Source organism: Engystomops pustulosus, chromosome 8 (genome assembly GCF_040894005.1).
Source record: "Engystomops pustulosus chromosome 8, aEngPut4.maternal, whole genome shotgun sequence".
In the NCBI taxonomy this organism is placed as follows: domain Eukaryota; kingdom Metazoa; phylum Chordata; class Amphibia; order Anura; family Leptodactylidae; genus Engystomops; species Engystomops pustulosus.
In genome coordinates, this window is record NC_092418.1 from 2,507,204 (window position 1) to 2,520,734 (window position 13,531).

A 13,531-nucleotide genomic window follows, 5' to 3' on the forward strand; every position below is an offset into this window, starting at 1 on the left:
ATCTCTACCACCCCCATTATAACATGTGTCCACCTTTACCACCCCCAAGATAGCATGTGTCCACCTCTACCACCCCCATTATAACATGTGTCCACCTCTACAATCTCCATGATACCATGTGTCCACCTCTATCCTCCCCATGATACCATGTGTCCACCTCTACAATCTCCATGATAGCATGTGTCCACCTCTACCACTCCCATGATACCACATGTCCACCTTTACCACCCCCATAATACAATGTGTCCACCTCTACCACCCCCATGATATCATGTGTCCACCTCTACCACCCCCATTATAACATGTGTCCACATCTACCACCCCCATGATAGCATATGTCCACCTCTACCACTCCCATGATACCATGTGTCCACCTCTACCACCCCCATGATATCATGTGTCCACCTCTACCACCCCCACGATAGCATGTGTCTACCTCTACCACCTCCACGATAGCATGTGTCCACCTCTATCGTCCCCAAGATACCATGTGTCCACCTCTACCAATTCATAAGATAGCATGTGTACATCTCTACCACCCCCATTATAACATGTGTCCACCTTTACCACCCCCAAGATAGCATGTGTCCACCTCTACCACCCCCATTATAACATGTGTCCACCTCTACAACCACCATCACAACATGTGTCTACCACCCCCTTGATACCATGTGTCCACGTCTACCACCCCCATGATACCATGTGTCCACCTCTACCATCCCCATGATACCATGTGTCCACCTCTACCACCCCCACGATAGCATGTGTCCACCTCTACCACCCCCACGATAGCATGTGTCCACCTCTACCACCCCCACGATAGCATGTGTCTACCTCTACCACCTCCACGATAGCATGTGTACATCTCTACCACCCCCATTATAACATGTGTCCACCTTTACCACCCCCAAGATAGCATGTGTCCACCTCTACCACCCCCATTATAACATGTGTCCACCTCTACAATCTCCATGATACCATGTGTCCACCTCTATCCTCCCCATGATACCATGTGTCCACCTCTACAATCTCCATGATAGCATGTGTCCACCTCTACCACTCCCATGATACCACATGTCCACCTTTACCACCCCCATAATACAATGTGTCCACCTCTACCAACCCCATGATATCATGTGTCCACCTCTACCACCCCCATTATAACATGTGTCCACATCTACCACCCCCATGATAGCATATGTCCACCTCTACCACTCCCATGATACCATGTGTCCACCTCTACCACCCCCATGATATCATGTGTCCACCTCTATCACCCCAATTATGACCATGTGTCCACCTCTACCACTCCCATGATACCATGTGTCCACCTCTACCACTCCCATGATACCATGTGTCCACCTCTATCACCCCCATTATAACATGTGTCCACCTCTACCACTCCCATGATACCATGTGTCCACCTCTATCACCCCCATTATAACATGTGTCCACCTCTACCACCCCCATTATAACATGTGTCCACATCTACCACCCCCATGATGGCACGTGTCTACCTCTACCACCCCCATGATATCATGTGTCCACCTCTACCACCCCCATGATATCATGTGTCCACCTCTACCACCCCCATTATAACATGTGTCCACATCTACCACCCCCATGATATCATGTGTCCACCTCTATCACCCCAATTATGACCATGTGTCCACCTCTACCACTCCCATGATACCATGTGTCCACCTCTATCACCCCAATTATGACCATGTGTCCACCTCTACCACTCCCATGATAACACGTGTCCACCTCTACCACTCCCATGATAGCACGTGTCCACCTCTACCACCCCCATGATATCATGTGTCCACCTCTATCACCCCAATTATGACCATGTGTCCATCTCTACCACTCCCATGATACCATGTGTCCACCTCTACCACTCCCATGATACCATGTGTCCACCTCTACCACTCCCATGATACCATGTGTCCACCTCTATCACCCCCATTATAACATGTGTCCACCTCTACCACTCCCATGATACCATGTGTCCACCTCTATCACCCCCATTATAACATGTGTCCACCTCTACCACTCCCATGATAACACGTGTCCACCTCTACCACTCCCATGATAGCACGTGTCCACCTCTACCACTCCCATTATAACATGTGTCCACCTCTACCAACCCCATTATAACATGTGTCCACCTCTATCACCCCCATGGTAGCATGTGTCCACCTCTATCACCCCCATGATACCATGTGTCCACCTTTACCACTCCCATGATACCATGTGTCCACCTCTATCACCCCCATGGTAGCATGTGTCCACCTTTGCAACTATCTTTATAGCATATCTTCACCTTTACAAATCCTGATGATAGTATGCCTCCACCTCTACCCCCAGTAACATGTCTCCACCTCTACCACCACGATTAGGCCACAGATCTTTGGTCTAGTCTTGTCTGCCCTCTATCAGAGCTCATCATTGGGCTTTAGTAATCAGATATCTTCTGAGCTCTGCTGTGACTTCCCACTGGGAGAGGGGGAGAGAATTACCTCTTTTTGATATGTGAGATAATATTCCTGTCAGTTTTTCTTTCAAAAGATCTTGTGAAAATTTCTCTGCTTTGCTAATAAGGAACATGTTCTCTGCCTTTTCCTGGAGAAGTGGCTGGTTCTGGAGAAGAAGGGTCTTCACCCCTGAGGAGCTCCTGTCCACGTCATCAACCACCACAATCACATTCTTCTTCCCTAAAAAAGAGATGTGATAACATTGTTAGAGAATGGAGGAGTCTATCTCCAGCTCCGGCCCCTCAGGTGGAGATATCTCCGGCTCCGGACCCTCAGGTGGAGATATCTCCGGCTCCGGCCCCTCAGGTGGAGATATCTCCAGCTCCGGCCCCTCAGATAGAGATATCTCCGGCTCCGGCCCCTCAGGTGGAGATATCTCCAGCTCCGGCCCCTCAGGTGGAGATATCTCCGGCTCCGGCCCCTCGGGTGGAGATATCTCCGGCTCCGGCCCATCAGGTGGAGATATCTCCGGCTCCGGCCCCACAGGTGGAGATATCTCCAGCTCCGGCCCCTCAGATAGAGATATCTCCGGCTCCGGCCCCTCATGTGGAGATATCTCCAGCTCCGGCCCCTCAGGTGGAGATATCTCCGGCTCTGGCCCCTCAGGTGGAGATATCTCCGGCTCCGGCCCCACAGGTGGAGATATCTCCAGCTCCGGCCCCACAGGTGGAGATATCTCCAGCTCCGGCCCCACAGGTGGAGATATCTCCGGCTCCGGCCCCACAGGTGGAGATATCTCCGGCTCCGGCCCCACAGGTGGAGATATCTCCGGCTCCGGCCCCACAGGTGGAGATATCTCCGGCTCCGGCCCCACAGGTGGAGATATCTCCGGCTCCGGCCCCACAGGTGGAGATATCTCCAGCTCCGGCCCCTCAGATAGAGATATCTCCGGCTCCGGCCCCTCAGGTGGAGATATCTCCGGCTCCGGCCCCTCAGGTGGAGATATCTCCGGCTCTGGCCCCTCAGGTGGAGATATCTCCGGCTCTGGCCCCTCAAGTGTAGTTATCTCCGGCCCCTCAGGTGGAGATATCTCCGGCTGTGGCCCCTAAGGTGGAGATATCTCCGGCTCTGGCCCCTCAGATAGAGATGTCTCCGGCTCTGGCCCCTCAAGTGTAGTTATCTCCGGCCCCTCAGGTGGAGATATCTCCGGCTGTGGCCCCTAAGGTGGAGATATCTCCGGCTCTGGACCCTCAGGTGGAGATATCTCTAGCTCCGGCTCCTCAGGTGGAGATATCTCTAGCTCCGGCCCCTCAGGTGGAGATATCTCCAGCTCCGGCCCCTCAGGTGGAGATATCTCAGGCTCCGGCCCCTCAGGTGGAGATATCTCTAGCTCCGGCTCCTCAGGTGGAGATATCTCCAGCTCTGGCCCCACAGGTGGTGATATCTATGGTGGGTTCCCGTTATCCTCATGTCTTCTTACCTAGGGTATCGGACAGAAGTGTGATCTCCTCATCGTACAGAGAATCGGTGACGTTGGTGATGTTCAGTCTGCCCCGGTTCTTGGAGTGGTAGAGGATGGCGAGGTGACAGCAGGAGGCCTCATCTCTGAACCTCAGCTGGTTGTTATTGGTAATGGTGAAGCACCGGACCTCCCAGCCCTCAGCCCTCAGAGCGTCACTCAGGAACCTGTAGCTCTGCTCATTGTCCCGGGAAAAGATCCCCACCACCGGACTCATGGTCAGAGACTATGAGGAAGGTGCACCACAGTCATGTACAGGAGAAAAACTGCTGCAGAACCTCATTATACAAACCTCAGCTTCTGCAGAACCTCATCATACACACCCCAGCTGCTGCAGAGCCTCATCATACACACATTAGCTGCTGCAGAACTTCATCATACACACCTCAGCTGCTGCAGAACATCATCATACACATCTCAGCTGCTGCAGAACCTCATCATACACACCTCAGCTGCTGCAGAACCTCATCATACACACCTCAGCTGCTGCAGAACCTCATCATACACACCTCAGCTGCTGCAGAACCTCCTCATACACACCTCAGCTGCTGCAGAACATCATCATACACATCTCAGCTGCTGCAGAACCTCATCATACACACATTAGCTGCTGCAGAACCTCATCATACACACCTCAGCTGCTGCAGAACATCATCATACACACCTCAGCTGATGCAGAACATCATCATACACCTCAGCTGCTGCAGAACCTCATAATACACACCTCACCTGCTGCAGAACCTCATCATACACACCTCAGCTGCTGCAGAACCTCATCATACACACCCCAGCTGTTGCAGAACCTCATCATACACACCTCAGCTGCTGCAGAACCTCATCATACACATCTCAGCTGCTGCAGAACCACACAGTACACACCTTAGCTGATGCAGAACCTCATCATACACACCTCAGCTGCTGCAGAACCTCATCATACACACCTCAGCTGCAGCAGAACCTCATTATACAAACCTCAGCTTCTGCAGAACCTCATCATACACACATTAGCTGTTGCAGAACCTCATCATACACCTCAGCTGCTGCAGAACCTCATCATACACATCTCAGCTGCTGCAGAACCTCATCATACACACCTCAGCTGATGCAGAACCTCATCATATACACCTCAGCTGTTGCAGAACCTCATCATACACACCTCAGCTGATGCAGAACCTCATCATACACACCTCAGCTGCTGCAGAACCTCATCATACACATCTCAGCTGCCGAAGAACCTCACAGTACACACCTTAGCTGATGCAGAACCTCATCATACACACATTAGCTGTTGCAGAACCTCATCATACACACCTCAGCTGCTGCAGAACCTCATCATACACACCTCAGCTGCTGCAGAACCTCATCATACACACCTCAGCTGCTGCAGAACCTCATCATACACACCTCAGCTGCTGCAGAACCTCATCATACACATCTCAGCTGCTGCAGAACCTCATCATACACACCGCAGCTGCTGCAGAACCTCATCATACACATCTCAGCTGCTGCAGAACCTCATCATACACACCTCAGCTGATGCAGAACCTCATCATACACATCTCATCTGCTGCAGAGCCTCATCATACACACCTCAGCTGATGCAGAACCTCATCATACACACCTCAGCTGCTGCAGAACCTCATCATACACATCTCAGCTGCGGCAGAACCTCATCATACACACCTCAGCTGCTGCAGAACCTCATCATACACACCTCAGCTGCTGCAGAACCTCATCATACACACCTCAGCTGCTGCAGAACCTCATCATACACACCTCAGCTGATGCAGAACCTCATCATACACATCTCATCTGCTGCAGAGCCTCATCATACCCACCTCAGCTGCGGCAGAACCTCATCAAACACACCTCAGCTGCTGCAGAACCTCATCATACACACCTCAGCTGCTGCAGAACCTCATCATACACACCTCAGCTGCTGCAGAACCTCATCATACACACCTCAGCTGATGCAGAACCTCATCATACACATCTCATCTGCTGCAGAGCCTCATCATACCCACCTCAGCTGCGGCAGAACCTCATCATACACATCTCAGCTGCTGCAGAACCTCATCATACACACCTCAGCTGCTGCAGAACCTCATCATACACACCACAGCTGCTGCACAGCCTCATAATACACACCTCAGCTGCTGCAGAACCTCATCATACACACCTCAGCTGCTGCAGAACCTCATCATACACACCTCAGCTGCTGCGGAGCCTCATCATACACACCTCAGCTGCTGCAGAGCCTCATCATACACATCTCATCTGCTGCAGAACCTCCTCATACACACCTCAGCTGCTGCAGAACCTCCTCATACACACCTCAGCTGCGGCAGAACCTCATCATACACACCTCAGCTGCGGCAGAACCTCATCATACACACCTCAGCTGCTGCAGAACCTCATCATACACACCTCAGCTGCGGCAGAACCTCATCATACACACCTCAGCTGCTGCAGAACCTCATCATACACACCTCAGCTGCTGCAGAACCTCATCATACACACCTCACCTGCTGCAGAACCTCATCATACACACCTCAGCTGCAGCAGAACCTCATCATACACACCTCAGCTGCGGCAGAACCTCATCATACACACCTCAGCTGATGCAGAACCTCATCATACACACCTCACCTGCTGCAGAACCTCATCATACACACCTCAGCTGCTGCCCCGGATCCTCACGGCTCCTCCACTTCTGGCTTCTCCCTATTTCCTCTTTTTGTTATTTGAGAAAAGTGAAAATGAAAGTAAAAGTCTCCTCCTCCGTGACCCCCGACCTCACCGCACCCTGACACCGGGCAAAGGTCACACTCCACGTCTCTGAGCTCTACGGCTCTCTGTTATCAGCCATTACACCCCGGGGAGAGGAGACTGTACAGGGGGGGGATACAATCTATTACTCTCTGTTATCAGCCATTACATCCCGGGGAGAGGAGACTGTACAGGGGGATACAATCTATTACTCTCTGTTATCAGCCATTACATCCCGGGGAGAGGAGACTGTACAGGGGGGGATACAATCTATTACTCTCTGTTATCAGCCATTACACCCCGGGGAGAGGAGACTGTACAGGGGGGATACAATCTATTACTCTCTGTTATCAGCCATTACATCCCAGGGGGAGGAGACTGTACAGGGGGGATACAATCTATTACTCTCTGTTATCAGCCATTACATCCCGGGGAGAGGAGACTGTACAGGGGGATACAATCTATTACTCTCTGTTATCAGCCATTACACCCCGGGGAGAGGAGACTGTACAGGGGGGGGATACAATCTATTACTCTCTGTTATCAGCCATTACATCCCGGGGAGAGGAGACTGTACAGGGGGGGATACAATCTATTACTCTCTGTTATCAGCCATTACACCCCGGGGAGAGGAGACTGTACAGGGGGGATACAATCTATTACTCTCTGTTATCAGCCATTACATCCCGGGGAGAGGAGACTGTACAGGGGGATACAATCTATTACTCTCTGTTATCAGCCATTACACCCCGGGGAGAGGAGACTGTACAGGGGGATACAATCTATTACTCTCTGTTATCAGCCATTACACCCCGGGGAGAGGAGACTGTACAGGGGGGGGGATACAATCTATTACTCTCTGTTATCAGCCATTACATCCCGGGGAGAGGAGACTGTACAGGGGGGGGATACAATCTATTACTCTCTGTTATCAGCCATTACACCCCGGGGAGAGGAGACTGTACAGGGGGATACAATCTATTACTCTCTGTTATCAGCCATTACACCCCGGGGAGAGGAGACTGTACAGGGGGGGATACAATCTATTACTCTCTGTTATCAGCCATTACATCCCGGGGGGAGGAGACTGTACAGGGGGGGATACAATCTATTACTCTCTGTTATCAGCCATTACACCCCGGGGAGAGGAGACTGTACAGGGGGGATACAATCTATTACTCTCTGTTATCAGCCATTACATCCCGGGGAGAGGAGACTGTACAGGGGGGGAATACAATCTATTACTCTCTGTTATCAGCCATTACATCCCGGGGAGAGGAGACTGTACAGGGGGGGAATACAATCTATTACTCTCTGTTATCAGCCATTACACCCCGGGGAGAGGAGACTGTACAGGGGGATACAATCTATTACTCTCTGTTATCAGCCATTACATCCCGGGGAGAGGAGACTGTACAGGGGGGATACAATCTATTACTCTCTGTTATCAGCCATTACACCCCGGGGAGAGGAGACTGTACAGGGGGGATACAATCTATTACTCTCTGTTATCAGCCATTACATCCCGGGGAGAGGAGACTGTACAGGGGGGGATACAATCTATTACTCTCTGTTATCAGCCATTACATCCCGGGGAGAGGAGACTGTACAGGGGGGGATACAATCTATTACTCTCTGTTATCAGCCATTACACCCCGGGGAGAGGAGACTGTACAGGGGGGGGGTACAATCTATTACTCTCTGTTATCAGCCATTACACCCCGGGGAGAGGAGACTGTACAGGGGGGATACAATCTATTACTCTCTGTTATCAGCCATTACACCCCGGGGAGAGGAGACTGTACAGGGGGGATACAATCTATTACTCTCTGTTATCAGCCATTACATCCCGGGGAGAGGAGACTGTACAGGGGGATACAATCTATTACTCTCTGTTATCAGCCATTACATCCCGGGGAGAGGAGACTGTACAGGGGGGATACAATCTATTACTCTCTGTTATCAGCCATTACATCCCGGGGAGAGGAGACTGTACAGGGGGGATACAATCTATTACTCTCTGTTATCAGCCATTACACCCCGGGGAGAGGAGACTGTACAGGGGGGGGATACAATCTATTACTCTCTGTTATCAGCCATTACATCCCGGGGAGAGGAGACTGTACAGGGGGATACAATCTATTACTCTCTGTTATCAGCCATTACATCCCGGGGAGAGGAGACTGTACAGGGGGGGGATACAATCTATTACTCTCTGTTATCAGCCATTACATCCCGGGGAGAGAAGACTGTACAGGGGGGGATACAATCTATTACTCTCTGTTATCAGCCATTACATCCCGGGGAGAGGAGACTGTACAGGGGGGGATACAATCTATTACTCTCTGTTATCAGCCATTACACCCCGGGGAGAGGAGACTGTACAGGGGGGGATACAATCTATTACTCTCTGTTATCAGCCATTACACCCCGGGGAGAGGAGACTGTACAGGGGGGGGATACAATCTATTACTCTCTGTTATCAGCCATTACATCCCGGGGAGAGAAGACTGTACAGGGGGGGATACAATCTATTACTCTCTGTTATCAGCCATTACATCCCGGGGAGAGGAGACTGTACAGGGGGGGATACAATCTATTACTCTCTGTTATCAGCCATTACACCCCGGGGAGAGGAGACTGTACAGGGGGGGATACAATCTATTACTCTCTGTTATCAGCCATTACACCCCGGGGAGAGGAGACTGTACAGGGGGGATACAATCTATTACTCTCTGTTATCAGCCATTACACCCCGGGGAGAGGAGACTGTACAGGGGGATACAATCTATTACTCTCTGTTATCAGCCATTACATCCCGGGGAGAGGAGACTGTACAGAGGGGATACAATCTATTACTCTCTGTTATCAGCCATTACACCCCGGGGAGAGGAGACTGTACAGGGGGGATACAATCTATTACTCTCTGTTATCAGCCATTACACCCCGGGGAGAGGAGACTGTACAGGGGGGATACAATCTATTACTCTCTGTTATCAGCCATTACATCCCGGGGAGAGGAGACTGTACAGGGGGATACAATCTATTACTCTCTGTTATCAGCCATTACACCCCGGGGAGAGGAGACTGTACAGGGGGGGATACAATCTATTACTCTCTGTTATCAGCCATTACATCCCGGGGAGAGGAGACTGTACAGGGGGGGATACAATCTATTACTCTCTGTTATCAGCCATTACACCCCGGGGAGAGGAGACTGTACAGGGGGGATACAATCTATTACTCTCTGTTATCAGCCATTACACCCCGGGGAGAGGAGACTGTACAGGGGGATACAATCTATTACTCTCTGTTATCAGCCATTACATCCCGGGGAGAGGAGACTGTACTGGGGGGTACAATCTATTACTCTCTGTTATCAGCCATTACATCCCGGAGAGAGGAGACTGTACAGGGGGATACAATCTGTTACTCTCTGTTATCAGCCATTACACCCCGGGGAGAGGAGACTGTACAGGGGGATACAATCTATTACTCTCTGTTATCAGCCATTACACCCCGGGGAGAGGAGACTGTACAGGGGGGGGACACAATCTATTACTCTCTGTTATCAGCCATTACATCCCGGGGAGAGGAGACTGTACAGGGGGATACAATCTATTACTCTCTGTTATCAGCCATTACATCCCGGGGAGAGGAGACTGTACAGGGGGGATACAATCTATTACTCTCTGTTATCAGCCATTACATCCCGGGGAGAGGAGACTGTACAGGGGGATACAATCTATTACTCTCTGTTATCAGCCATTACACCCCGGGGAGAGGAGACTGTACAGGGGGGATACAATCTATTACTCTCTGTTATCAGCCATTACACCCCGGGGAGAGGAGACTGTACAGGGGGGATACAATCTATTACTCTCTGTTATCAGCCATTACACCCCGGGGAGAGGAGACTGTACAGGGGGGATACAATCTATTACTCTCTGTTATCAGCCATTACACCCCGGGGAGAGGAGACTGTACAGGGGGGGATACAATCTATTACTCTCTGTTATCAGCCATTACACCCCGGGGAGAGGAGACTGTACAGGGGGGATACAATCTATTACTCTCTGTTATCAGCCATTACATCCCGGGGAGAGGAGACTGTACAGGGGGGGGGGGGGGGGGTACAATCTATTACTCTCTGTTATCAGCCATTACATCCCGGGGAGAGGAGACTGTACAGGGGGATACAATCTATTACTCTCTGTTATCAGCCATTACATCCTGGGGAGAGGAGACTGTACAGGGGGATACAATCTATTACTCTCTGTTATCAGCCATTACATCCTGGGGAGAGGAGACTGTACAGGGGGATACAATCTATTACTCTCTGTTATCAGCCATTACATCCTGGGGAGAGGAGACTGTACAGGGGGATACAATCTATTACTCTCTGTTATCAGCCATTACATCCCGGGGAGAGGAGACTGTACAGGGGGATACAATCTATTACTCTCTGTTATCAGCCATTACATCCCGGGGAGAGGAGACTGTACAGGGGGGATACAATCTATTACTCTCTGTTATCAGCCATTACACCCCGGGGAGAGGAGACTGTACAGGGGGGATACAATCTATTACTCTCTGTTATCAGCCATTACACCCCGGGGAGAGGAGACTGTACAGGGGGATACAATCTATTACTCTCTGTTATCAGCCTTTACATCCCGGGGAGAGGAGACTGTACAGGGAGGATACAATCTATTACTCTCTGTTATCAGCCATTACATCCCGGGGAGAGGAGACTGTACAGGGGGGATACAATCTATTACTCTCTGTTATCAGCCATTACATCCCGGGGAGAGGAGACTGTACAGGGGGGGATACAATCTATTACTCTCTGTTATCAGCCATTACACCCCGGGGAGAGGAGACTGTACAGGGGGGGATACAATCTATTACTCTCTGTTATCAGCCATTACATCCCGGGGAGAGGAGACTGTACAGGGGGGTGTGGGGAATTGCTCTGGTAGATGCCTTGCAGCAATGCAGAAAGCAGGGACACGCAGAGTTAAAGTTTATAAAGTCCGTCTAGGCACTGCCTAATACAATATCAGGTCCTGGCTATACGGGCACCAGGCTGCCGGGCACACGCTCTGGGCCAGCAGTAGTACAGGAGGCACTCAGTTACCTTTGCTGTGTGAACACGCTCCAGCCTTCAGCTCTCCAGGTGCCTCTCCTACTGCTGCTGGCCTGCAGATTATATCAGGCTCTAACGAGGTCTGTGACCCGCCCCTGTGACCGGCCCCTGTGACCCTGCCCCTGTGACCCTGCCCCTGTGACCCTGCCCCTGTGACCCTGCCCCTGTGACCTGCCCCTGTGATCGGCCCCTGTGACCCGCCCCTGTGACCCGCCCCTGTGACCCGCCCCTGTGACCCGCCCCTGTGACCCGCCCCTGTGACCCTGCCCCTGTGACCGGCCCCTGTGACCCTGCCCCTGTGACCCTGCCCCTGTGACCCTGCCCCTGTGACCCTGCCCCTGTGACCGGCCCCTGTGACCCGCCCCTGTGACCCGCCCCTGTGACCGGCCCCTGTGACCGGCCCCTGTGACCCACCCCTGTGACCCGCCCCTGTGACCCACCCCTGTGGGCTATACAGAAACCCAGGAGCAAAGCCGGGATGGAGTAGGAGTCCCACTACCAGACTGGATGGCATGAACCAACAAACATTTATTAAACGTTAAACGGGCCCTTTAATGTAAACCACATCTCTTAACATTATAAGACACAAGACACAGACTCTCTCTTGTTGGGTATAAAAGATGGTCACAGCTTTTTTATTTATCTGAACAAGCTCATAAGGCACTTGGTTGTAATTTGTTCCTGTGGCCCGGCCGCTGTATGCCAGCTGAGAGCCTTCACCTCCATCGCTCACTTTCCTCCAGCTGTGACTTAATAAATGAAGAAAACAAAATAAATTAACAAGTAAAGAAATAATATGAAATAGGGCGGGAGCGCGTCGTGCCGTGATTAGTAAGATTAGAGGGAACCCACCCCCTTACCCGGGCTTCAATCCCCATACGCCTGTAGGCGTGGAAATGTGCTGCAAAGTTTGGTGGGTGACTGCAGACAAATCCGGGGCTTTTACCACACACCCTTCATCTGCCTGTAGGACGGATAGCGGTTCTCCCACACGACACCTGTCACTTTCTCAGTGTATTATGGACTCTCCACCTCCATGAATGGGTTAATAATTACATAATTGTTACTTTAATTAACACTTTTGAGAACGTAAAACTGGATGAACCTGGTCGTCTCCTTGTGCCAGGAAATCTTCTACTGATGATGGGAGGAACAAACAGCTTCCCAAATATAATGAAGGGCCAAGTCCATGGTGTCAGCCACGGCCACAGTCCAAGGCCACCATCAGCCACTAATGGAGGTGCACGGGATGTCATAGGTCCTGGAGGCCACAGCTCTGTACGGATTGCCCTCACGGCCCCATGATGATGAGAAGGAGGTCTCTGAGCTGCCCTGGTGGACACAAACCTCATCCAGGGGGGACCTCCAGGAGCTCAGCAGTTGTCCTCTCAGGACCGTCCCTGGCCAACTCCAGAATCAGACCACAAATGAATTGTGGGATTCTTTCATTTCTACAGGTGACCACTCAGACATCTACTGTATAACCTTCACATAATGCTGCTGGATCCACCCCACCCCCACATCCTCACCCCTTTCTACCAGATACCCGAAAAAAGAGGCAATCAGAGAGCGTGGAGATTGATGCCGCAATAAGTCCGTCCCTGGGAAGTAGATGAG

At 51.4% G+C, this 13,531-nt stretch overlaps 1 protein-coding gene across 8 annotated transcripts in view; it reads right to left on the minus strand.

Annotated features, from left to right (window-relative positions):
* The window catches only part of LOC140076243 (uncharacterized), a 79,693-nt gene extending 72,869 nt beyond the window's left edge, over window positions 1–6,824 (minus strand). For 6 of the 8 annotated variants that reach the window (XR_011849536.1, XM_072122767.1, XM_072122769.1 and 3 more), the window contains exons 1-3: window positions 6,672–6,824; window positions 3,958–4,222; window positions 2,523–2,717 (exon numbers count right to left, since the gene is read on the minus strand). Coding sequence is in view for 7 of the 8 variants with exons in the window: in XM_072122767.1 (XP_071978868.1) it covers window positions 2,523–2,717; window positions 3,958–4,213 (451 nt within the window). In the remaining variant the exon portion in view is untranslated. Of the gene's footprint in view, window positions 1–2,522; window positions 2,718–3,957; window positions 4,223–4,443; window positions 4,473–6,671 lie in introns of those variants that run through there. The other 2 variants (XM_072122764.1, XM_072122770.1) reach the window with 2 other exon arrangements.
* Between the last annotated feature and the right edge of the window lie 6,707 nt (window positions 6,825–13,531).